The sequence below is a fragment of the Didymella exigua genome, assembly GCF_010094145.1.
Source record: "Didymella exigua CBS 183.55 unplaced genomic scaffold M421scaffold_48, whole genome shotgun sequence".
NCBI lineage: Eukaryota > Fungi > Ascomycota > Dothideomycetes > Pleosporales > Didymellaceae > Didymella > Didymella exigua.
The window spans coordinates 162250-184844 of NW_022984822.1; the positions used below are offsets into that span (position 1 = coordinate 162250).

The 22595-nt window shown below is 56.2% G+C and overlaps 11 protein-coding genes across 11 annotated transcripts; 8 read left to right on the forward strand and 3 right to left on the reverse strand.

Annotated features, from left to right (window-relative positions):
* Positions 1–205: 205 nt before the first annotated feature.
* M421DRAFT_425662 (ARM repeat-containing protein) lies at positions 206–2831 on the forward strand. The gene has a single exon (XM_033594153.1). It carries the CDS (start codon positions 396–398, stop codon positions 2586–2588), a length of 2193 nt encoding a protein of 730 aa, XP_033443855.1. The 5' UTR covers positions 206–395; the 3' UTR covers positions 2589–2831.
* Positions 2832–2836: 5 nt separating this feature from the next.
* On the forward strand, positions 2837–5032 carry M421DRAFT_309682 (glutamate decarboxylase 1). The gene is made up of 4 exons (XM_033589194.1): positions 2837–3012; positions 3108–3377; positions 3434–3505; positions 3552–5032. Exons 1-4 carry the CDS (start codon positions 2944–2946, stop codon positions 4683–4685), a joined length of 1545 nt encoding a protein of 514 aa, XP_033443856.1. The 5' UTR covers positions 2837–2943; the 3' UTR covers positions 4686–5032.
* A 1583-nt stretch (positions 5033–6615) lies between these two features.
* On the reverse strand, positions 6616–7859 carry M421DRAFT_425664 (uncharacterized protein). Its single transcript, XM_033594154.1, has one exon. The coding sequence runs from the start codon at positions 7365–7367 to the stop codon at positions 6804–6806; it is 564 nt and encodes a 187-aa protein (XP_033443857.1). The 5' UTR covers positions 7368–7859; the 3' UTR covers positions 6616–6803.
* A 593-nt stretch (positions 7860–8452) lies between these two features.
* M421DRAFT_309828 (uncharacterized protein) lies at positions 8453–9232 on the forward strand. The gene has a single exon (XM_033589195.1). It carries the CDS (start codon positions 8693–8695, stop codon positions 9149–9151), a length of 459 nt encoding a protein of 152 aa, XP_033443858.1. The 5' UTR covers positions 8453–8692; the 3' UTR covers positions 9152–9232.
* A 567-nt stretch (positions 9233–9799) lies between these two features.
* M421DRAFT_425666 (uncharacterized protein) lies at positions 9800–11596 on the forward strand. The gene is made up of 2 exons (XM_033594155.1): positions 9800–10380; positions 10434–11596. The coding sequence occupies exons 1-2, from the start codon at positions 10178–10180 to the stop codon at positions 11512–11514; spliced, it is 1284 nt and encodes a 427-aa protein (XP_033443859.1). The 5' UTR covers positions 9800–10177; the 3' UTR covers positions 11515–11596.
* A 1905-nt stretch (positions 11597–13501) lies between these two features.
* Positions 13502–15276, forward strand: M421DRAFT_425669 (uncharacterized protein). Its single transcript, XM_033594156.1, has 2 exons — positions 13502–13570; positions 13626–15276. The coding sequence occupies exons 1-2, from the start codon at positions 13559–13561 to the stop codon at positions 14880–14882; spliced, it is 1269 nt and encodes a 422-aa protein (XP_033443860.1). The 5' UTR covers positions 13502–13558; the 3' UTR covers positions 14883–15276.
* A 709-nt stretch (positions 15277–15985) lies between these two features.
* On the forward strand, positions 15986–16542 carry M421DRAFT_425671 (uncharacterized protein). Its single transcript, XM_033594157.1, has 3 exons — positions 15986–16185; positions 16236–16315; positions 16372–16542. The coding sequence occupies exons 1-3, from the start codon at positions 16125–16127 to the stop codon at positions 16438–16440; spliced, it is 210 nt and encodes a 69-aa protein (XP_033443861.1). The 5' UTR covers positions 15986–16124; the 3' UTR covers positions 16441–16542.
* A 513-nt stretch (positions 16543–17055) lies between these two features.
* On the forward strand, positions 17056–18686 carry M421DRAFT_425672 (uncharacterized protein). Its single transcript, XM_033594158.1, has 2 exons — positions 17056–17250; positions 17300–18686. The coding sequence occupies exons 1-2, from the start codon at positions 17128–17130 to the stop codon at positions 18485–18487; spliced, it is 1311 nt and encodes a 436-aa protein (XP_033443862.1). The 5' UTR covers positions 17056–17127; the 3' UTR covers positions 18488–18686.
* Positions 18687–18709: 23 nt separating this feature from the next.
* Positions 18710–19946, forward strand: M421DRAFT_310040 (uncharacterized protein). The gene has a single exon (XM_033589197.1). The coding sequence runs from the start codon at positions 18992–18994 to the stop codon at positions 19655–19657; it is 666 nt and encodes a 221-aa protein (XP_033443863.1). The 5' UTR covers positions 18710–18991; the 3' UTR covers positions 19658–19946.
* Positions 19947–20144: 198 nt separating this feature from the next.
* Positions 20145–21068, reverse strand: M421DRAFT_74854 (Cloroperoxidase; the record flags this gene model as incomplete). The annotated part of the gene is made up of 3 exons (XM_033597079.1): positions 20145–20331; positions 20382–20810; positions 20857–21068. 3 exons carry the CDS (start codon positions 21066–21068, stop codon positions 20145–20147), a joined length of 828 nt encoding a protein of 275 aa, XP_033443864.1.
* Positions 21069–21885: 817 nt separating this feature from the next.
* M421DRAFT_104350 (uncharacterized protein) lies at positions 21886–22479 on the reverse strand (the record flags this gene model as incomplete). Its single annotated transcript, XM_033587005.1, has 2 exons — positions 21886–22253; positions 22308–22479. The coding sequence occupies 2 exons, from the start codon at positions 22477–22479 to the stop codon at positions 21886–21888; spliced, it is 540 nt and encodes a 179-aa protein (XP_033443865.1).
* Positions 22480–22595: the final 116 nt, after the last annotated feature.

Below are 22595 nucleotides of genomic sequence, written 5' to 3' on the forward strand. Positions count from 1 at the left end.
CGGGTGCCAGGGCGGGTGGGGCATCTCGCACAAGCGCGCCCGATCGAAAGCCATCGATCGCTGGACCGGTGCGGCAAGCACACTAGCGACTTCCCATCGATGGGTTTTGCCTGCGCTGGCCCCCGGGAGAAAACATGCTTGGTGCACACGCACACACACGCATACACACACATATATACACACACACACATACACACACACACACACACACACACACACACACACACACACACACACACACACACACACGCCCACACACACACGCCTGCCAGGCTGCCTGAACAGAGAGCGCCCCGTCTGCTTCTCTCGCACGAGTGCCCGCCTACATCTGCTGCGCTGCGCTGCGCTGCTGAGCCGCACCACCCAGATCTCGGCTGTCGGCGACCTGTGCCAGGATGCCTACCGAGAACAGGAAGCGCGGCCGCCGCGAGGAGAAGAAGCGCAAGCGCGACGAAAAGGACGCCGACCCGCTCGCGAAGCGCTCCAAGCGGGAGGGACTCGTCGAGGACATCCTGCAGCAGTTTGACGACGCCCAGCAGCAGCAGCAGCAGCAGCGCCACCATGTCGACGACCAGGCGCCCTTCCAGGACGAGGCCATTGACGGCGTCACCCGCCCCGCCGCCATGCCCTTCTACGGCATGCTCGACGACGACGAGCAGGAGTACTTTAAGCGCGCCGACGAGATGCTCGAGCTGAACCACTTTGACAGCGCCGACGAGCGCTCCCTGTTCCTCGCCAGCGTGTGGAAGGAGGCCGACGGCAAGGAGCTCAAGATCGCCAACAGCCAGTCCTGCTCGCGTCTGATGGAGCGCCTCATCCTGCTGTCGACCCCGGCCCAGCTGAAGCGGCTCTTCCAAAAGTTCAGCTCGCACTTCCTCCACCTCGTCCAGCACCGCTTCGCCTCGCACTGCTGCGAGGCGCTCTTCATACACGCCGCCCCCGTCGTCACCCAGGAGCTCGCCAGCCCCGACCTCGTCCTCGCGCCCTCGTCCGACCCCGATGCCGTCGTCGTCTCCATGGAGAACCTCTTCCTGCTCACGCTGGCCGAGCTGGACGAGCACCTGGGCTACCTCCTGACCGACCGCTTTGCCTCACACGTCCTGCGCGTGCTGGTCGTCGTCCTGTCTGGCTCGCCGCTGGAGAAGCAGAGCAAGTCGGCCATGCAGAGCAAGCAGAAAGAAAAGGTCGCCGTCGCCGGTGCAGACAAGGCCGAACTGGCGCTGGAGCACCGCCCGATCCCAAAGTCGTTTGAAGAAGCCCTCGAAAAGGTCGTGGACAGGAGCGTCTCGGGCCTCGACTCAAACTACCTCCGCACCCTGTCCACGCACCCGCTCGGCAACCCGACCCTGCAGATGCTCCTCAAGCTGGAGCTCAAGCACTTTGGAAAGTCCCGAGCAAAAGACGAAAGATCCATCATCCACAAGCTGCTGCCCGACGACCCCATTGCCGAGGGCACCGAGAGTGCGTCGTTTATCAACGGCCTCGTCTACGACCCAATCGGCTCCCGCCTGCTCGAGACGATCATCGAGAACGCGCCCGGGAAGCTGTTCAAGACCATGTACGCCGAGTTCTTCCAGGAGCGCATAGGAAGCCTGTCCCGCAACGAGATTGCCGGCTATGTTGCAGGGAAGATACTCGAACGCCTGGGCAAGGACGATCTCGCAGACGCCATGCGCCAGATTGTGGACCAGATCCCCAACCTCGTGGAGCGCAACCGGACTGCCATTATCAAGACGCTCATCGAGCGCTGCTTTGTGCGCGACGTGGACATTCTCCCGCTCACAAAACAGCTCGAGCTGGCATACAGCGGTCCCAACGGATTTGAAATCTCTCGTATCCTCAAGCTCAGCGACCCCCAGCCTGACGACGCCAAGGCCAGCGCCAAGGTCCACGGCAAGTCTGACCACTCGCCGGAGAAGGTTCACGGCTCGCTTCTGGCGCAGGCCATGATGACCGTCGACGGCCCGCTCGGCAACCTCATCTTCGACTCGCTTGCCAGCCTCTCAACCGAACTTGCGCTGAACCTCGCTCGCGACCCTACAGCGTCGCGCACGCTCCAGGCCGCCCTCAACTGCAGACATGCATCCGTCATCTTCCGCCGGAAGATGATCCAGCAGTTCTACGGCCACGTCGGCGAGCTTGCACTCGACCCATCAGCGTCGCGCGTCATCGACGCTATTTGGGAAGGCACCCACGGACTTGCCTTTATTCGCGAGCGCATCGCCGAGGAGCTCGCCGAGAACGAAAGCGCCCTGCGCGAGTCGTTTGTTGGCCGCGCAGTCTGGCGCAACTGGCGCATGGACCTCTACAAGCGCAAGCGCGCAGACTGGGTCAAGCAGTCACGCTACACAGCTGGCAACGACGGCTTCCAGTCCTTTCCAGAGAGCAACGGCGCCACAGAGCACACGCAGCCCGGCAGGCACCTGTCGGCGCTCGAGCGTGCACGTCAAAAGCATGCGGCCGCCAAGACGGCCGCCCTCAAGAAGAGCGAGCCAGCATCCAAGAAGCCGGGCCGCAAAGAGAAGAGCGTGGCCACGGGCAGCAACAAGACTGAGCAGGCGGGAAAAGCAACCGTCGTGGCGCAATAAGGCGCCCGGATCGCGCCTCGTACAGTGTTGGCGCGGTTTATCCTCGCTTCGACGGTAGTAGGGGAAAAAGGCGTTTTTGTTTGCGGTTCACTCCCGTGTACTTCCACTTTTGGGCGTGGGTGGGTCCGGCCACATGCTTTCTGATTCGATCTCTAGATACCTTTAGCGCATGATGAGAATTCTGCCGTCTCGGTCTGTCGGCGGCGGCGGGTTTAGTATGGAACAATGAAGATGTCACTTGTATGAGTCTAGTGCGCTAGCTTGGTACCGTGATTGCGTTCCTGACCTCACTTCTGTTGGTGTAGGCCTGCACACTGCTATCTGACAGCGTACGTGCTTCTGGATTCTGCACAGGATGACTGCTTCTCACACCAACGGCAATGGCACGGAGCCGCACCTCGGTCGCTCAGAGGAGGTCAAAGACGTGAGTTTTGCGGAGCCGTTCCGAATCCACTACCTGCGTTCCGAGCATCAACCCCAGTCTTTCGCACCCTTGTCTATCGGGACTAACCTCTGCAGCTACTCGATGCTGTGCAAGAGCTCATCATTCCATTCATTGCTGCCGCAGACCGCGATGCGGAGACTAAGCACACCGGCCACGGCCTTGCCATCAAGGGTGGCGCACCTCGCACTGCCCTGGTGGAGCACCATCCCCCGAAGAAGCTCGAGGCTCTACTGCAGGACCATCTCAAGATCGGCGACCATGTCGAGACAGGCAAGCACAGGCTCATCGATCTCGTTGGTTCAGTCTTGAAGTACAGTGTAAACACCTGGGACCAAGGATTTCTGGTACTGCAGCCCCGGCCAGCACCCTTCTTCTCCATGGATTGTCTAACGTGTTGCAGGACAAGCTATACGCCTCGACAAACGCCGTAGGCCTGGTCTCGGAGCTCCTCCTCGCAGTGCTAAACACAAACGTACACCCGACTCGCCCCCTGGACCCCCACTCACTGACACTTCCAGGTGCACGTCTATCAAGTCTCCCCCGTGCTGACCCTGATCGAGAAAGCGACAGCAAAGTATCTCGCGACTCTCTTCGGCTACCCCTCGCAGTACTCAGGCGGCATCTCGCAGCCCGGCGGCAGTGCCTCAAACAGCTCCGCCATCGTAATCGCACGGAACACGCTCTACCCAGAGACCAAGACCGAGGGCAACGCGGCTCACAACTTTACACTATTTACCTCTGCACACGGCCACTACTCTGTCGAAAAAGCCGCGAACCTGTTCGGCCTCGGGAGCAAAAACGTCATCAGCGTCCCCGTCGATGAGGCCGGGCGCATGCTGCCATCCGAACTCGAGCGGCTCGTCAAGCAGAGTAGAGAAAGAGGCGAGACGCCTTTCTTCGTCAACGCAACAGCCGGCACCACCGTGCACGGCTCGTACGACCCCTTCCGCGCTCTCAGCGCAGTCTGCAAGAAAGAGAACCTGTGGCTGCACATCGACGGCTCGTGGGGCGGCAGCGTCATCTTCAACCGCGAACTCGCCTCCACGCGCCTCGACGGCTGCGAGCTCGCAGACTCCATCGCCATCAACCCGCACAAAATGCTCGGCGCGCCCATCACATGCTCCTTCCTGCTGGGCCGCGACATGCGGACGTTCCACAACGCCCTCACGCTGCCCGCGGGATACCTGTTCCACAGCGCCGGCGCAGACGTGAACGACATGTACGACCTCGCCGACCTCACGCCGCAGTGCGGCCGCCGCGGCGACGCGCTGAAGATGTTCCTCATGCTGCAGTACTACGGGCCGCGGTACTTCTCGGACCTCGTGGCGCGGGGCTTCGCCAACGCGAACTACCTGCTGCAGAAGCTCAAGCAGCAGGGCGACTTTGTGACCATCAGCCCCGAGCCGGTGCCGTGTCTGCAGGTGTGCTTTTACTTTGCGCGGAACGGGACGCTGGGCGAGGACGCGGAGCACAACGGCAGGATCACGAGCGAGATTGCGCACCGCTTGATTCCACGGGGCTTCATGATCGACTTTGCGCCGGGCGAGAAGGGGAGGTTCTTCCGCGTCGTCGTCAACGGCGGCACGAGGACGGGCACCCTCGACGGGCTCGTCAAGGCGCTCGTCGAGACGGCTGCAGATCTGGGCTACTGAAGCCTCTGTGCGCAGGTGCACCGTGGTACCATGATGTTGTAGGTCGCACAGTGGTAGAATAGAAACAGGAGCGTTGGACCCATTTGAAGGACTCGAGAGCAAATCAATACAACTTCTGACCAGCCCAGCAAGGTTTCTCGCAGCTCGCATCCATGCACCACACACTCCTGTATCGCCGCGCGTATAGCACTGCGTCTTCCCGTCTCGAAGCAGTGCCGCTTGCACCTCCTCGTCAGTGCTGCGATGAGCAATTGAAACAGCCCCCATATTCTCCGAGACACGCAGCATACACGTCCTCGCAGCGATACTCTGCAGCGATGCCACCTGCCCACCGAGATTCGTGCAATATCGCACCACTATACTACTGCCGAAACCCCCCGCTGGGTTGGCGGGCGTGACCAGCTGGGAGGTCACCATCTTACCATAGTTGTCTGTGTTGGGAGAAGTAGCCACACCATACAGGAGTTGCACACGGTGAAGAGAAGAACGCTGACTATCTCACATCGCATCAGTTGTCGTCGCATCAGTTGTCGTCGCATCAGTTGTCGTCGCATCAGTTGTCGTCTCCTCAGCCAGCATCGACGTCGAGGACCGAAGAACCGGCCGACGCGGGTGGATTAAGCGCACTTGCAGCGGCGACCGATCTGGTAGGATCCGTGAGGTGTAGGTGATTGGCGAGATAGTGAGACTGTCTCAGTCCTTCGTGAGTGGACCATAACGTGACTGATGTGTGTATCTGAATGTGAAAAGGAATATTGCTTTGTTCAGATCCCGCGGCACTTTGACGAATGTCCCACGCTTCGAAAAGCCCGATTTACAAAGAGATTGGCAGAGTCGCTCTTCGTATGGGGGGTGATGAGCGTGCAATGTATACATAGCCTGTGACTTCCCTGGCTTGGTTGAAGAGGTTGTCAGTCGCTGTGTGGACCTGGTCCGAGGCTCGAGGAAGTGACTTTACACCCACCACCAAATCATCTCAGTATGGCCGACCGCAAAGCTTGGTAATTGTGTTCCCGACGATCTGCGAATCCTGGAGCTAGAATCATTCTAAATTTCAACCGATATTCCTATCAACAAAATACTCTTACCCAAGACTCATGGAGTAATTCTGAACAGTGGACAATGAGGCATGCCCTCGGACTGTGTACTAAGCCCCCTGAACTCTGATATTCACAATATACTTTTGACAAGACACAAGGCATGTTCTAAGCAAGTGCATAAGCCACCCCACTATCCCCGACCAGCCCACAGCCAAACAGACATCTCTCTCGCTATAAACGCTTCCATCACAACAAAAAATGTCCTTCCAACCCCCTACGCAGCCGAGCAAGAGGCACGAGATGTAAGCCCCAGAAAAGACTGGAAACAAACGATGCTAGATACTTCCCACCACACCCTGGAGATCTACGCCCGGACAGCAGCCGCTACGCAGGCTCCTACAACTACACAGCATGTCACGCCGGCGCGAGAGCAGAGTCCAATGCGAGCTAGCAACTGCCTGCGCCATGGCGAAACCGGAGAAGGACAACGACCACCCTGTGGATAGTGGTCCGACCGAACTGGGCGTGGCGGGAATGGCTAGACAGAAGGAAGAGAAAAAGAGGAGAGGAGCGGAAGAGAATGCGGGCATGCTGCGAGGCTGACGTCGCACCGCGGGTGGTGTGACGCTTGTGAGGCATATGGCTTCCTCTCGAAAGAGGGAGATGCTGGTTGCTTCAGCTATGAGGGCATCGCGTCCTCGTCCGCTCCTGTTGTTGTAGTTCGATCATCCACCTGCACCCGTTAGAGCTTGCCAAAGCCAGTCATCCGTGCAAAGAGTTGTGACATCACTGTCGTCGGCAGCTCACGACCCTCATATGGTCTGTTTGAGTTTCTGTGGGTCAACTGCGATTGCCGAAGAAAAAGTTGAGTCGTTGAAGTCGTGTCGTGTTGGATGTTCAAAGTGCATTGTTTGTCAAGAATATAGTAGTGTTAGGAAGCAATATCGCAAAGCAGAGGCTTTCTGCTCCGTCCAGATATCCTAAATATTAAATTTCACCGATGCACCCGTAATGATAGTCAGGCAACCCCTATGCAATTCCAGAGATCAAATATGAAAGAGAAGCTCCAACACTGTCCTCAGCAGCTCACGACCCCCATGTCGTCAATCGAGATATCCCAGCCGTCGTCTCCCGCGCTCTTGCTCGTCGCAACCACCGCCATTGCACTCCCCATGCCAGGCACACCACCTGCGACCTTGACCTTGGAGCCAACTCTCTTCCAGCTTGTGTCTCCAACCTTGAGCTCATCAGTTCCACAGATCACGCCGTCGAGGAAGACTGTGACCTTGGTGACGTTCTCGCTCCGCCGACCCGCGACCCAGGTATAGCAGTCTGCAGTACTGCCAACGGGCAGCATGATGCCCGACTGGGACATGGTGAGGGTGGCTTCGACGGTGGAAATGGCCTGCGCGTAGTAGTAGTATTTGCCGCTGCCGTTGGGGGTAGGCCCGGGGACCACACCGCGGTTGGGGGACCACGCAGACTCTACAATCGGAAGCCATGGGTCGAGGCTGCCGGTCTCAAAGGATGGGTTCGAGAGGTGGTTGACGCAAGCTCGTGGATTAATGTCTGGGGTTGCTGGCAGAGCGATGGTAGTTGACAAGAAGCAGGCAAGAGCCCAGGCAGCGATGGTAAAGATCATGGTGGGCCTGGTGTAGAGTTCGGAAGACGCTATGGTGTTTCGCGAAGGTGGTTGGAAGCGTGTCAGGTGTTGTGGTTGGTTATTGTGCAGGTGAAGTGAGATCGAAAGAGTAGTCGAGTGATAGCTTGAACAAGGCGGTCTAAGGGCGAGGCCAAACGGTAAAGGTAAGAGCGGCGGGAGCCCGCTGTAATACGCGCTCGTAGTCAACTCCGGTATCACTGTTCCTTCACTACGAGCTAAGGTATGCAAGATGTCGGCCTTGGTCTTTGCGTCTATGGTGAGGGTCCAATGAGTCGGGGTTCCTTACATGTACGACGTAGCCCTTCAGGCGGTATCAAGGGAGAGCAGTCAAGCTGCATGGAAAGGAGAGAACCACATCCTTCCTCCCAACTACCCAAACATTGAAACACGCGTTCCATCCTGCGGTCACTCCAGCGGTCTGTCATAGCAAACTCTACGCTTGCCGCGATCGAGTATAGTAGCCGAGACAAGTGCATGCCTAACGATGAGAGACTCGATAAATCTTACCTCTACAACACAAATATGAGACAAACGCTGGTGATGGGGTTGGTGGGTGGCGATCTGAGGTGGAACCAACGAGATTGGTAGCTAGCCTATCAGCGTGGCGAGGACCACCAAGCTGAGGTCCGCGCTATTGTGAACGCGGAAATGTCTGTGAACGCTTTCTGATGTGTTCCCGGGTAATTGGTCGCAAGCATTCGAGGGCTTGGATGAGGCTCAAGCGTGCTCCGGTCCAATGGGATAGTGTACCGTTGAAGAAGCGTCGTCAGTGGACGACTTCACGAATGTGCACTTGGTCGACAAGATCATTAGAAAGGAGATAGGGAGAAGGACGTCCAGTCAGGATGGTGCTTAGAGACAACCGCCGAGTGTCTCACTTGAGGACCTGCAACGTTGCCTACTCGCCAAAACAGTGACCTTGTGGCCAACTGCTTGCCAAAGTACTGCGCGTGCGGCATGTCCGGGCAGTGAAGATAGCGAGCACAAAGACAATATTGACTGCTCTCCAGCGCTACTGACAAGTCTTGCAAGCGACCGAAGCATCCGAGAGCAGAACAAACACAGCAAATGACGACCCGAAACAGATCTGACCAGCAAAGTGAAATGCTGAAGAGTGGGAAGTGGACACAGGAAAATCGGAAGGAGAAGAGGAAGCGGAAGAGCTGAGGCAGTCACTGGACCTAGCGTAATGTGAAAGAAGCGAGAGCAACGTGGAGGGAGCAGGAGCAGTGCCACCGCATTGAAATCCGCGACGACGAGACAGCAAGAGCATCGATGAATGCTTACAGCAAGAGCATTGAAAAATGCTTACCGACTCGAATCTATCTCGGGACTCAACCTGTGGAGTGTACACAGGTATATCCTCGCAGCCAATCTGCTTTCTGGGCAACTGTCAGTGCTCCACAAACCCAGACCGTCTTACGACTTCCTTGCTTCCTAAGACCCCACTTGTTGACTACAACGAACTGTTGGGGCTGTCGGTACCAACTGTACTTCCACTTCGTCTTCCACTCATGTTGTGCACCTCGCCTATCATGTGCTCAGGCCCAAGTCCATGCATAGGTACGCACCTTCGGCCGGGGAAGTGGAGGTACTGTGGCACAGCATATGCACATCACCCGAGCAGTTCCACTTTCGTGGAGCGATGTCGGGCCACGGCGTTCGACTGCTGGCAGCTCTCGAACGAGTCTTTGCATGTCATACAACTCGCGCTGCCACTTGCACCCATCTTCGCAGAGGTGCGGCTGGAGTACCGGCCTTGAGTGGCTGACTACGGCATGGCGGCCGACCGGACGGTAAGATGGCACGATGCTACCGGATTGGGTACGTGACTGCTGATCAGGAGGCTCCACGGAAGATGTCGTTGATATGAGGATGCGCAAGGCTGCCTGCCATGTGTTGTGCGCCTGCATGCTGCAGGCGAGATGGTCTTCATGGAAACATGCTGGACGATCGGCTGCACGACAGGATGCGCTGACACGTCACGCCTCGTCTGGGGAGGTACGGCCAGGAGCCACCGACTCCTACCTCACGGCGTGATGTGTATCGTATCGGCGCCATGGTCGAACATGGTGCTTGCTGATGCAAACACAGGTGCGTCCTGATGCACACAGGATGTCTCGTACCGTGGAGCACTGACTGTGGAATAATCAAGACGCAGCGATCCTGCCATGGGAGCCTGGTCGGCACGCCTCGTGTTTGACAGCCAGCGGTGTGTCGGATCGTCCGGACCTCAAAGGTCTTTCAGGAAGGTCGCAGCAGCCTCGCGGTGTCCGGTGAAGGCCGCGAAGCGTTGCGCATAGATGCGGCGCCTCGAATGTCGTCCAGAGCCGCCGCGCCTCGCCACAGAAGTCCTGATGCCGCGGATGCCGAGTGTTGCGTGTCTGCTCCAGCAGCATACGCGGGCCGCGGCCGGTGGTGCTGCGCCACAAATTGTGCACGCCTGACTGGCTCGCTTTTTTTGGCAAAGGACGTTTCAGACGTGCACCCTCGTGGCCGGGCGCAATGGCCTTGGCCCGCCCCCACGGCCAGGCCTCGCCTTACGTGCGCGACGTCGTTCGACAACCCACCTTCCACCTTCGATTCTCAACTGACCTCCCGTGCGACTCTGGAGATGCTGCTGCCGCGACCATGAATTCGGATTGGGAGCCGATCGTACACAAGCGCTGAGCGGCTGCGCCACCGCACACTAATTTCCGGTGATTTTGCGCGGCTTGGGACCCGGTCATAGTCGGCCGCCTGCTGCGAAGCGCCCTGGGACAGCTGCAGACGGGATGAGGAAGACCGCGATGCCGGTGGAGAAATCGCGCACCGGTGGCTTTGCCCTACGAGCCCGAGACAGAAGCGGGTATCGATCTGCAGCGGCTCTGGTGGAGAAGGGTATCAAGAGGAAACGGCCAAGCTACCGAAGGGCGGCTGTTCGGTTGATTGCTTCGTTGCGAGGATCTAGGACCGAAGCCTGCAGTGAACAGCTGTCTTCAAACTTGTCGAGGTAAGCCATGAGTAGTGGACCGGAATCACAACAACACGCTGATGATGGTGCAGTCCGTTTTTCGAGGCTCTGCTACGATTGCCTAACGAGCTTCACGTTTTGATCCTGAGTCAACTGTCAATCTCCGATCTGCTGGCATTGCGTCGAACATGTCGCATCTTAAATGTGCTTGTGGCAGGATCTGCGCCTTCTCTCAGTCGATACTGGGTGAAGCATCGCATGGGTAACCTTCATCTGCGTCTGTATCCAAACACGAGACCAATCGATGCGGACTTCCAATATCTACTCGCCATGCGGCGACGGCATATTGCCTCTATTCGACTGAGCAGACAGCTTGCCAACTTCCTACTTGGCGATATACAAGAGCAAGTCGCCCCTCGTCAACGTCAAATATGGACGTCTGTCTACGAGAAAATCATGCCACTTGTATTTGGAGTTGGCTACTTCCTCGAGGAACATCGAAGAGCTGTTCTTGATCGCGACTTGGGACAGATTCGACCGCGATCGCACATTGGATACGATATCTGTACAACAGGTTGCATAGCAAATCATGACCTGAAGACCATCAAGAAGATGGACGCGCCATTGCGGTTGCAGTATTACTACATGTACTGCTTCATCTTGCAGGTCTTGCGGCGCAAGTTGCGCCCTGCGAATCGCACACGGACTGTGGGCAATTTCCTGAGGGGGTGGTCAAACCACCCTGCTTGCTCCGAAGACATAGCTTTCTTCCTCATCCTGGGCGGGATTGGGCAGATTGCTAAGCTGCTTGCGTGTCCCACCTATACTGATCGGAGGAGGTACTTGCATGCGTACATCACGCACCTGTCGCCGCACGCGAGCAAGTGCTGGAGAGCTCACTGGAAGGACATCGGCGTTGTGTCTCCTGCTTTACTAGACGACATACCGTGTACGAGTATTGGCATCACGCAGCTCGACCAGATCTGGGAGCCAGGGATAGCAGAGATGATGATGCCGGAGAGCAGAGTCTTCACTGCCTCAGAAAAGCTGCGGTACGAAGAACTTCAAGTCTCGAGGAAGTACATCAACGAGATAATAGGCTACGACATACTGCGGGTGTCGGCTGCAGAGTGCGTTGACATTGACGAGGAGATGGACGACAGGAGACCATAGACCGTCGTAATACCTACCGTAATTTGCAACAAGTTTTTTACAACTGCCTTCTCAGATCCACACTGAGGCTTGGTCACGCGCGTAATCTAGGCTTTTCGTCAGGTATCGTGAGATTTGCTCTGTTGAGATTTGCTGCCGCAGCTTTCTCTAGTCTGTCCCTTTCGATACATTCAAGTGCGATGCGTTACGTACATTTTTGGTTGCGTAGCGCGCTACGTGACGGACGCTCATCAAGCTCAGCGGCAACTAAGAGACTGGCGCTCCATCAGAGGTAGTCGGTGGGTTTGTTGCGCAAGTCCTGGGCCCACACAGGGAAGCTTGTGTGTCTTTAGTGTCTTGTTGTTGTTCCTGACCTTCCTACACGAGCCCGCTACAGTCTTGTCGTGTTCTGGATTTCTGCGGTACGGGAAAATATGGTTTGGGTGTTCCATGTACGACTACCCCAATTCGAGTTCACGATGGTCGTTGCATCACGTTCCTGATCCGTGCGGTGGGTGTAGGCAACCGACCTTCCTGATCGTTCACCGACCGGCGCCTCTGGCGAAAAGAAGCAAACATGCCGCGATTATGGACAGCTGCTCCTGGTAGGCTACAGACCCTGCAGTGGTTGTTACCCACTGCGACCAAAGAATCGCCGAGCAGGCCAACTGGACGTTGTGGATTTGCGTGGCTGAGGGCCCACTTGATGGAAGAAGCTCGTGCATTCGTTCTGGAAAACCGATGAAGAGTAAGCCTCATCCAGCAATTGGCCGAATTCTGTGCCAGACGAAGCCCTGCGCGCCAATGGCGAGACGAGATCAGGGATTGCCGCTGTGCAAAAAGTAACGCAGCCAGATCAAAGGCCAGCTGCGGCCCACTGCATCCCACTCTGGAGCGGAGCACAGTGCGAAGAGGTGCAGATGCAAGTGGAAGGATCTGAGGGCGGCATGACGAGCGGTGTATTCAGCCAAAACGCACCATGCAACGGGTGTGGGTGAAGCGGCCAGGGGCAGCCGCGGTCCAAATTGCGCCGCATCTGTTTGGGAGAAAGATATTCGTGGAGCGACGTTTAAGCGTCACATCCAGGGGCAGCGGAGGAATTGGCAACGAGCAGGCGCAGATCACGAAGCCAAGATGGCAGTTGCGAGCACCCGGATCGGAAAGCGAGCAGATGTGCATTCCGCTCGGGGGTATGGACACAGCAGAGCCCGGTCCATCATTGTGATTGGCTAGCGGGCGGTCTGGGCAGGTGCAACTGGGGCGAGGTTGCAGTGCCGTGACAGCACCAGGCTGCTGGGAGCACCACGAATCGGGCCCGGTGCGTTCCCCGGACGCAGAGGTGACACGACACGGGCGCAAGAGAGCGACGCGGGCAGGCTCTGAGGCGCTGGCGGCGAGTGTGCGCAATCTATCTTGGAATGCAATAATGCAGGCAGGTAGTCGACGTGCTTAGTCGACGTTACGTGGTGGTTACGCAGCCAGCGTGCCGTGTGTGTACTCGCTGCCGGCGTCCTGGACCGAGACAGACGTCACATGTCAAGTGTTGAGAATCTTTCGCAGACGCACGCAGGCCAGTGGGGGCGACCAATGACGCGCGCGCCATTCACCGCAAGACTGGCCCTGGCCCACCTGGCCTAGCGCTGGTGGGCCTCTTGCGCTTTGGCGGGCGCTCGGCGAGTCGGGGCTCTCACGATGGTGCTCGCATCTGGAGTAGTCCTGCTGTGCTGCGGCAGGCTGGTGGCGGCCTTATAATCCCATTGAGCCCAGCGCAACGCTCGCAACCACCCCCAAGACACACATGTACCCCAGCCGGCGCCACACACACCCAGCGTCCACCACACCACGCGACATCGCCGCCTGCTGAAACCTGTGCATGTGGAGCACCTGCTCGCGACGCCCGCCACCCGCAGCAGCACCACCGCCCGCCCGGAGCATTGCTGGAGTCGACGCAGCAGTGCCCTCACACGCCTCTACCGTGCATCTCCCGTCAGCTGAGCCGCAATCCGACCCGCCGTCTCGCACACCCGCACACCATGAGGCCGTAGAGATTGGCGCACCCGCGAAAATGGACTTCACGGTACGGCAGCCGCGCGCGTCTCTTTGTCTGGCATCGCTAACTTGGCCGAACACAGATCTCGCTAGCACACTTCTGCGAGGTCCACGGTCCCACGTCCATCATCTGCACACAGGCCTCGACTGCGCCATGCGCTTCCTGCAACCCATGTGTGACGCCGCCGACGGACGAGCCACACACGGCCTACGCCAGCTACGGACTCTACGACCAGCCCGCATCTCTGAAGCTGGGCCGCACGCCCAAGCTCTCGCCGTTCGAGACACCGCCCACGAGTCCTCGATCGCCCCTGCACAACCCGTACTTCCCCAGTCTCTCGTCGTCCGACACCAGCTTCGGTGGCCGCAGGCCCAGCAGCACCTTCGACTCGGACTCGGACTCGTGTGAGAACTGCCAGATGGTCGTGCCAAAGACGTTCTGCGACAAGCTGCCCTCTGGCGCGCCCGGGAGTCCCTCCAAGGACGGACGAGGGAGAAACGGCAGCCCCGTCCTGCGCAGCTCCCAGAACTACCCAGTCCGCGGCCCATATCTCGGCGACGATGCCAGCAGCACCCACTCGTCTGAGATTTCGGACACGGAGCAGTCCAAGTCCTTCGAGAGCAACGCCAGTTCGTATCCCAGCTCCATCCCTCCTTCACCACTGGCCACCGCCAGGAACGTGCACACACACACCCTGACCTACATCTCCACTAACCAGCCACAATCACCGACAACCTACTCTTCACTGAAGCGCACCTGCATGCGCACCCTCTCCACTGAAGTCCTACCGCGCGGCAACTCGTCCGGAGCCATCATGTTTGGAGATCCTGTTGCCGGATACACCATTGCCTACATCTTCCGCATCCAGGACTCGAGGGCTCGCGGTTCGATCAAGCACTACGCTCTGATCGCCATGGTTGGACGCGACTGCCGTAAGGCCACCAAAGCCATGGTCAAGGTCACCGAGGTCTTCCAGGGTATTGCAAACCGGATTACTGCATTGGCCGAGAAGGTCGAGCGCGAATCTCGCCCCACTTCTGCCATTGCTGACACACCTCCATTGGGGACCTCCGCGTCTTCCATGCCACCCATGTTCACCTCACCTCAGAAGGCGCGAGATATTTCGTCCACTGCGAGCTCGCCCACCACACGGAACATCACCCCGGTATCATCATTCCTGTCCGCCAAGAGGATTGACCCTGATGGTTTCCCTCGCGTTTCTCGCGATGCCACAAGACCCAAGAGCCTGGCCGAGATTGTTGGCCAGGAGACTTTCTTTGTTGAGCTGCACCGTGACTTCTGCCAGCTGCTGCACTTCCTGATCAAGCACTTCTCTTGAAGGCTTACCCTCATACGTTGTCATTCTTCTGTACATGTTTGTTGTCCTTCAGTTTGTTGTCCTGCGATTTAGCGATTGTCTTTACTACATGTGCGTTCCTGCACCGGCGTTCAACAACAGCCTGTACATCTCTAATCTGTTGAAACGGCCGTTATTCTCACGCCTGCGATCTGTTTCACGTAGACCAGGCTCCATACCCATCTAAGATACCCTAGCCTGTTGTTCCAGCGTAATGGGCGGTGTACATACATGGCTCTTAGGCCTAGTGAGGGTCGTTACGATTTCACGGCCGTAGATGGCTCGATGCTGTAATCGAGCGCCAACGACATGGAAACATCGTAACACCTATTACCTGTATAGTTAGTACGAGCAGAATGCACAGATTCCAAGTCGATCTAGCGTACGTTGCCATCGTCTCGAGGTCATTCTCGTTTGCGATCTCGCTACGGGTTGTCGTCGCTGCTTCTTCGGCGGACGCCCTGTCGAACCACCAAATTGCCAATAATTGCCCTCACCATGGGCAATCCTTACACTGACAGATCCACATTCACCACGCCTTCTCCACATCTAAGTTTGGAATGAACCAGAACAGGTCCGAGGGTACGATAATTGGACCCTTCTTTTGGCGATCATCGCTGAAAAGTCCGACATCGCTCGCCCCGCATAACACGGCCCGCACAGCGTCATACTTGACATCGATAAGCGTTGCTCTGACGTCACACTATGTAGAATTCTCAACGTCAGGGCGGCTGCAGACAGTCGATACCGGAAGTCTGTGAGTTCAGGAATCAAGGAAACCGAAGTACTCGCGTCTGGTCTTCACCCTTTCAGATCAACACGCCGACAGCCACGAACATGCAGCAGAAGCTTGGTAGCCCGTAGCCGTCTCCTCGAACGCTGGCTGCACCAAAGCCAAGTTCCAAGTGTCCGAAAGCCAAGTTTGTGGCTACCGCTGACGCTGCTGACGCCCATCATCCTGCGGTAGGGCTGAACGCGGGCAGCTCCGTTCCTCTTGATACGGCAGCTTGTGGTAGTCTGAGCCTGTGATGCCATACCTGACGACTGTCTCCGGATACTACGGCTTCCACCAATGCTGTTTGGGTGAAACAGAGAGGATATCATAGATATATAGGAGCTATGACGACCCATCTACGTTCTGAAATTCTTCACATCTCTGCACTATAATAGCCTCTGAACTACAAAGCTTGACCTTACTTCTAACACGTCAGTACTATTACAACAATGAACACCAACAACAACAACAACGCTGCCGCTGGTCAGAAGGAAGACTACCTTGACAAGGGTATGTAAAACACCTCTCAGCCGCTTGATGCCAACACTGACAACCATAAGGCCTTGACGCTGCCGAAAAGAAGTTTGGTGGTTCCATGGGACAGGACACACAGAAGAACCGTGCCGTGAACGAAAAGATCGTAAGTCATCAAACACGTCACCCGGACAGGACCAAACACTTACGCAACCACGACAGACAGATGGAGCCCGCAACATGTTCGAAAAAGCCACCGGCAAGAACGTTCCCGACAAGTTCTCCAACTAGTCGGCTCTCCCTCGACGTCGACTCGTCGACCGACCCGCCCTCAACACGCTACGAAGATGCACACCCAGCACCCATCTCCCCTGCCTCAACGTCACCGCACTCGCACTCTTTCCCCATTGAACACAAGAAGAAGCACAAGAATAGGGCGTCCGTCGACTCGACTAATTCGGCTGCGAGTCACGACTCATATACGACTGCGAGTGAGCACCATGAGGAGGGAGAGGAGAAGCATGGGTTGCTGCACAAGGTTGCGACGGGCATGCATAAAGCTAGACCGTATGCTGAGAGGCTGAGTGGGACGTATGAGCCGATGCCTGTCAAGGAGCCTAATCATGTTACGAAGTAATGAATAAGAACATTAACGTAATGATGCTGTGTTTTGAATCTTGTTGCGCGTGATGCACAGGCCAACCTTGTAATGCCATAGCTTATCTTGAAAGCCTTGGAGAGTCGCAAAGGTCACTCTCGTAGAACCAATGAAATCGCTGCTTGTTGCATAATCCACACGAGATATCCAAGCCCATCATGGGTGTGAGCACGTGAAGGTCGCGATGCATGATGCCTGGGCCAAATGCTTTCCGGCCGGCCGATCAAACCAACTGCGCCTGCCCCGCCAAAATTTTTGGGACTCGAGAAACCCCCGCGGTAAACATTCGCGTTGTCCCTTAAACCTCACAACGCTTCAGCATGCCTCCTTACGAAAGCGAGTCCTCCGATGAGGGCGAGGACTACACCGAGACAAACGTTCTGCTCGGCTATGCCACCAAGGATGCTACAGGCGACGCCATTTCTCACATTGGTGGCGCACCTGTACGCTCAAGACTGCGGAAAAAAGACGTCCTCACTGACACGCTCATAGAACTGGATAGACGACAAGACAGCACCACATGGCTCGCTCGCAAAATGCAAAGTCTGCAACGGGCTTCTCAGCCTCCTGCTTGAGCTCAACGGCGATCTTCCCAACCACTTCCCCGGTCACGAACGAAGACTGTACATCTGGAGCTGCAGGCGCAAGGCATGCAGGAGGAAAGAAGGAAGTGTGAGAAGTATTCGTGGAGTGCGCATTCCGAAGGGCGCATCCGCCAGGGCAAACGCGAAGCCAGAGAAGAAAATAGTCGAGCAAGAGGAAGAAAAGCTGCAGCCCAAGATCGGAGAGTCGTTGTTCGGCGTGAAGAACAGCACGAGCTCGACGGCACCGGCAAACCCATTCTCGAACCCGTTCTCTTCCAACTCGAGTAGCGCCGCACCTGCGAATCCATTTGCTTCGTCAGGCGGCGCAAACCCATTCGGCGCGCTGGCAGCTGCACCACCTACACCTGCAATCGAAGTAACATCCGAGGAGAAGAAAGATGAAGCGTCTACAACGCTCCCTGAGACTTTCGCACAGAAAGCGCGCATCTCTACTCCAGCAACAACCACACCACAAGCTCCACGACCCCACGAGCCCTGGCCAGCAGAGTCAGCATTCCCCACACCATTCCCCAACTACTCGCTCGATGCCGAGTACGAGACCCTCTCCGCCGAAGCACCCATAATCCCACAGAACGTGCGGATGATGGACATCGACGAGGGCGGATCCAGCAGCGGAGGCAAAGAAGACAAAGAGATATACGAGTCCGCACACGATGCCACGTTCCAGAAGTTCGCAGACCGCATTGGCCAGAACCCGGAGCAGATCCTGCGCTACGAGTTTAAGGGAAAGCCGCTGCTGTACAGCGACACAGACACCGTCGGCAAGGCTCTCGCGCACCACTCCGAGAACGGTACCTCGAGCAATGCGAAAGTGCAGACGGCAGGCAGGGGCGCAGCGGGTATGCCCAGGTGCCAGAACTGCGGTGCCGAAAGGGTGTTTGAGGTCCAGCTCACGCCGCACGCCATCACTGAGCTTGAAGTAGAGGAAATGAGCATCGATGGTATGGAATGGGGCACAATTGTCATGGGTGTTTGTAGCAAGGACTGCAAGCCTGCTGATGTTGAAGACGGGCAGATTGGGTATGTCGAGGAGTGGGCTGGTGTGCAGTGGGAGGAGGTTGCATCAAAGAAATGAGCCCAGACTCGGCAGGGCGCTTGAAATCATCCAGCAACTTTTGAGTCGGCCCCCCCGCGTCGCTTTGAACATGGCGCTCACAGTAGACACCGTGTGCTTGTAAATCCATGTCCGCGTCCTGGTTCACGTTTGGGCCTATGCGTGCATCATGACATAATGCCCGGAGCATTCAATACAACCAGCTCCCCTTAGATTCCTCAACACCTCTCTATACTTTCTACAACTATTTGTCCTTGCGGCACAGCCTTACGCGCCCTATCATAAAATCCCAACATCATCGCACATCCACCGTGTGCGTAAGCTGCGCTGAACTTGGGTGTGGAGAATGTGTCTGTCACGTCTCGCGAGAGCGGGGATTCGATCCACCAGTCGGCAGGCTCGAAGTTCACTGGGGCTTCCTTGGCCCTGGCTTTCGAACAGTCTGTGAAAGAGCCAGTGTTCATGTCTGAGTGGGAGTTTTCCATGGGCAAGGTTGGTTGTAGCTTGGAGGGACGTTGATCGGCGATGTTGGGAGAGTGCATAGGTGGTTGTAGGCATTCGACGAAGGAAAGTGTAATGGACGGCCACTGTGGAGACTTCGGGACGAATGTAGTGTATAGAGCGGTAGTGTCTTGTCAATGGCGTGGCTGTTTCTACTACAGTCTCTGGCCTTGTAGGGACGTATCTTTGACTCCCATAAGTTGTGTGTCCGGCACGACTCAACACGTCGTGCTACACAGCCGATACTCAACAAGACATGCTTCGAATTCCGTCTACCATGCACCCGCCTCCCCAACGCCACAGCTCCACGACCGACTTCCAAGCGACCGCTCCGCAGAACGACAAGAACGAGTGCCCACCCACCCAACAAAACTGCCCTCGTTTTCGACCACCCTCCGTCAATACTTAAGTGTTTTACTCATCGTAGTCTACACCTTCACTCGCCCATGGCGAAGACTTCGACCTCGGCTCCTTCCTCTTCCTCCTCCTCTCGGCCATTTTAAGCCCATGCGCTTGGCGCGTAAGAGCCGTCTCGTTGTAGAAGCCCGGGGCGTGGCGCGTGTTTCCGCGCGTCTTGTGAGGTTTGGAGGCTTGCTTCTTTTCACTGGGTTTCTTCGCACTAGAATTCTTCGAACTGGGCAGCTCTGCCTCCGATCCGGCTTTGCGCTTCATCGTGTCGTTGCAGATTGAAGACATTTAATGGACGCTGAGGGTTTAGTGGGGAGGTGTCTGTAGCTGTGGTGTGAGTTCGAGCTGTGTTGGTGGCGAGATATATAACGATAGCGACGGATAGAGAGACAAAGAAAGACATCGGAATGAATGAGTACGATGGAATCGTGTGGGAAGAGGTTCGTCAAGGGTAGACAATGGACTCTGTTCGATGTGAAGGCGTTCGAAGCTTGCAGAAGTCGTCATCCGTTGACTTTGTTCAGTCTGGATTTGTTGAAAGCCTGGTTTAAAGTGCTGAAACGTTTGTATAACAAATCAAAGAATCTGACCCCAAACGAACAGCGGTACCAGCCGCTGTGATGTGCGAATTAGCCAGATTACGGACGATCTCTCATACACAGACATCTGACAAATCAAATTACTGCTAACGGTCGTTGTATGGCAGGTACTCCCAGCCGCAATCGTTGTCGGTAGAGCTCGGCTTTAGCGCAGTGTAAGAGCGTGTCCTTTACTGCTCCTTTAGCTTCTTCTTCACGCCCAGCTCAACAGGCAACACTGTCGCGTTGAAAGCAGCCATCGTGAGGCCATACGGCGATCGGATGCGCGGCTCCCAACTGTCTGCGAACCGCTCTTCGGTGAGCATAGGCCTCAAGTCGTCAATACGACCACCAAAGATCGTGAGCATTGTAGACGAGCTGGCAAGTCTGTCAGCATGGTCCGGTCTCGAGATAAATATAAACCTTACTTCGCGCTCCCGAACATGTTGTGGAAGAGGCTCTCTGAGTAATGCGGGTTCTGAGCCCTTGCCTCGCTTCTTCGCTTCGCCAGCTGTTTACTCAGATCCTCCTTAGTCAAAATTAGCTCACCACGCTTCCCCCTCCCCGTTGCGGTACCGAGCAGCTCTTCTACAAGCAGCAAATCTGGCTTGCCCTGATCAGGGATTTGAGCAACATCTCGTCGGGTCAGGCTTGCGTCATGTTCGATAGCGTTGTGCTTGCTCAGCTCTGCGAGATCGAACTTGTCATTCCAATAGGAGCGGCCCAGGAAGTCGGCCGAGAATTTGGGTACGAAGAAGCAAAATGAGGGCGCAAAGTTGAACGTCTGTCGGACGGTGGTGTTTAGATCGCGAAATGTAATATTTTTACCATCGTGTGGGAGGATGCCATGATTAGCCCTGGAGGGACTTAGCTAATTCACATGGGATAATTACAGGAACGCACATTGCATTGAGCATTGGACATGCTGATCGAGAATCGCCTTCGTGCGGTGGTATGTACTCTGGCCATCTTCCTGCATGGCCTGGGACGCCTTCAGCGATAACCTTGTTGTGAGGATGAGCGGGAAGAATGAGGTTCGCTAGGAAGAGGCCAAGATCCCATGTCATGACAGACAGGTCGATAAATGGTTTGGTGAGCTTCTGTATGAAGCCCATTGTGGATTCGTGGGTGCAGGATGAGGGTAAGATGCTGTTTGTGACGAAAGGGTTTCGGACAGGTCCGTCGCGCTTTAAGCATAGGCAAGTGCGGTCCCTTAGAGATGCAGCCGCAACCACACTGCTTCACGACGATGCCTCTCTTGGCCTGGCTAGCGATCGTGATCGACTCCAGTCAGCACACAATGCGCTGTTCATGCACGTCGGAGACGATCGGTGACAAGTCATTGGTCGATGCCTTCCTCTACATGCGATCTCCACACTTGAAGTTCTCGATGATTTGCATATTGCGTCGCTCATGGGGATGTTGTGTAACCTCGTAGCGAATCGTTGAGTACTGATAGCGTTCCTATTGGCAGGCATCAGTCCCGGAGCACATGCTGAGGCAGTAATGGCGCGCTGCGATCGATTTGGCAAACTCGATATCTGTATTTTTATTACTCGTGGTCCACTGGATTGTCTGGTCCATTACATCTCTTGCTGGCCAAAGACAAGCTCTCGACGATGCAATTGCATTCTCAAAAGAGCATTTCGGACTTTCAGGACCCAACCAAGGGACTGGAAGACCATTCGTCGAATCACTACAAGCTGCACGTAGACACCGGATCTAGTTTGAAAGCGATACGTTGCTGCCGCTCCTGATCCAAACAGACCGTGAATGCCCCGATTGACCTTCTCATTTACACTCCACTGAGCGCACATCCGTAATCAGCAAGAAGCTTCCAAACTGCTCCCGTTCCTACAGAGAGCGGGTATCGCAGGCCTGGCGCTAGTCGCTCGTGCTGTTCCGACGCAAGAATGCGATGCCGCTCAACATTCACGACATTCCTTTGGGCGGGAAACTTGACACCTTCTTGTGTCCTTCTTTTGAGATCCTTGCGAACTTGAGAGTAGCAAGACTGGCCCATTTCCCGTCCCACTGCTTGAGCTTGTCGAGAACAGCTGCATCTTCGAGATCAGGGATCCAGAATCCGGCGGCGTACTCGTCCTGTTCGGTGGCCCGGGCTTGCTCCAGAAGAGTTTGGCGGGTGCTTGGTGGTCTTCCTGTACGGCGCTCTGCCTTCAGCTTGGCGATTTCCTCATCATCGCGGCCCAGGTAATCCTCAATCACGGCTTGGAGTTCCTTGACGTTTAGAGGTGAAATGTGCTCTGCGGTGTATGACTGAAAGGTTTTTACTCTGTTCACTGTACAACACTGTCAGCAAATTAATGAACTATGCCTTATGGTCGCACACGTACAGTAATGCCTATTCTCTTTCTCTCTCAATTTCGACAGACGGTTCAGTTTGTCATCGCGTGCACTCGCGCGCTGAAGGCGCTTTGTGTCTCGGCTGCCCTCGTGCAAGTTCGGATTGCTGCCCTTCTTCTTGGCGATTGCCTTGTGTACTTTGCTTAACCGATCACTGACCATTGTGACTGCGTTTTGCGTTGGTGTTGTTCTCTGCTCTTGCCCGAACTTTTTCTGACGCCCGCCGGGGTTGGAAGGCGCTAGTTACGGCCGCTAACCGGATTATTCGATAGCGTAAG

Coding starts and splice junctions, on each gene's coding strand:
- M421DRAFT_425662 (XM_033594153.1), top strand. CDS start 396: ATGCCTACCGAGAACAGGAAGCGCGGCCGCCGCGAGGAGAAGAAGCGC.
- M421DRAFT_309682 (XM_033589194.1), top strand. CDS start 2,944: ATGACTGCTTCTCACACCAACGGCAATGGCACGGAGCCGCACCTCGGT. Junction 3,378..3,433: donor CCTGGGACCAAGGATTTCTG/GTACTGCAGCCC, acceptor AACGTGTTGCAG/GACAAGCTATACGCCTCGAC. Junction 3,506..3,551: donor TCGCAGTGCTAAACACAAAC/GTACACCCGACT, acceptor TGACACTTCCAG/GTGCACGTCTATCAAGTCTC.
- M421DRAFT_425664 (XM_033594154.1), bottom strand. CDS start 7,367: ATGATCTTTACCATCGCTGCCTGGGCTCTTGCCTGCTTCTTGTCAACT.
- M421DRAFT_309828 (XM_033589195.1), top strand. CDS start 8,693: ATGCTTACCGACTCGAATCTATCTCGGGACTCAACCTGTGGAGTGTAC.
- M421DRAFT_425666 (XM_033594155.1), top strand. CDS start 10,178: ATGCCGGTGGAGAAATCGCGCACCGGTGGCTTTGCCCTACGAGCCCGA. Junction 10,381..10,433: donor CTGTCTTCAAACTTGTCGAG/GTAAGCCATGAG, acceptor ATGATGGTGCAG/TCCGTTTTTCGAGGCTCTGC.
- M421DRAFT_425671 (XM_033594157.1), top strand. CDS start 16,125: ATGAACACCAACAACAACAACAACGCTGCCGCTGGTCAGAAGGAAGAC. Junction 16,186..16,235: donor GGAAGACTACCTTGACAAGG/GTATGTAAAACA, acceptor GACAACCATAAG/GCCTTGACGCTGCCGAAAAG. Junction 16,316..16,371: donor GTGCCGTGAACGAAAAGATC/GTAAGTCATCAA, acceptor CAACCACGACAG/ACAGATGGAGCCCGCAACAT.
- M421DRAFT_425672 (XM_033594158.1), top strand. CDS start 17,128: ATGCCTCCTTACGAAAGCGAGTCCTCCGATGAGGGCGAGGACTACACC. Junction 17,251..17,299: donor CTCACATTGGTGGCGCACCT/GTACGCTCAAGA, acceptor ACACGCTCATAG/AACTGGATAGACGACAAGAC.
- M421DRAFT_310040 (XM_033589197.1), top strand. CDS start 18,992: ATGTTGGGAGAGTGCATAGGTGGTTGTAGGCATTCGACGAAGGAAAGT.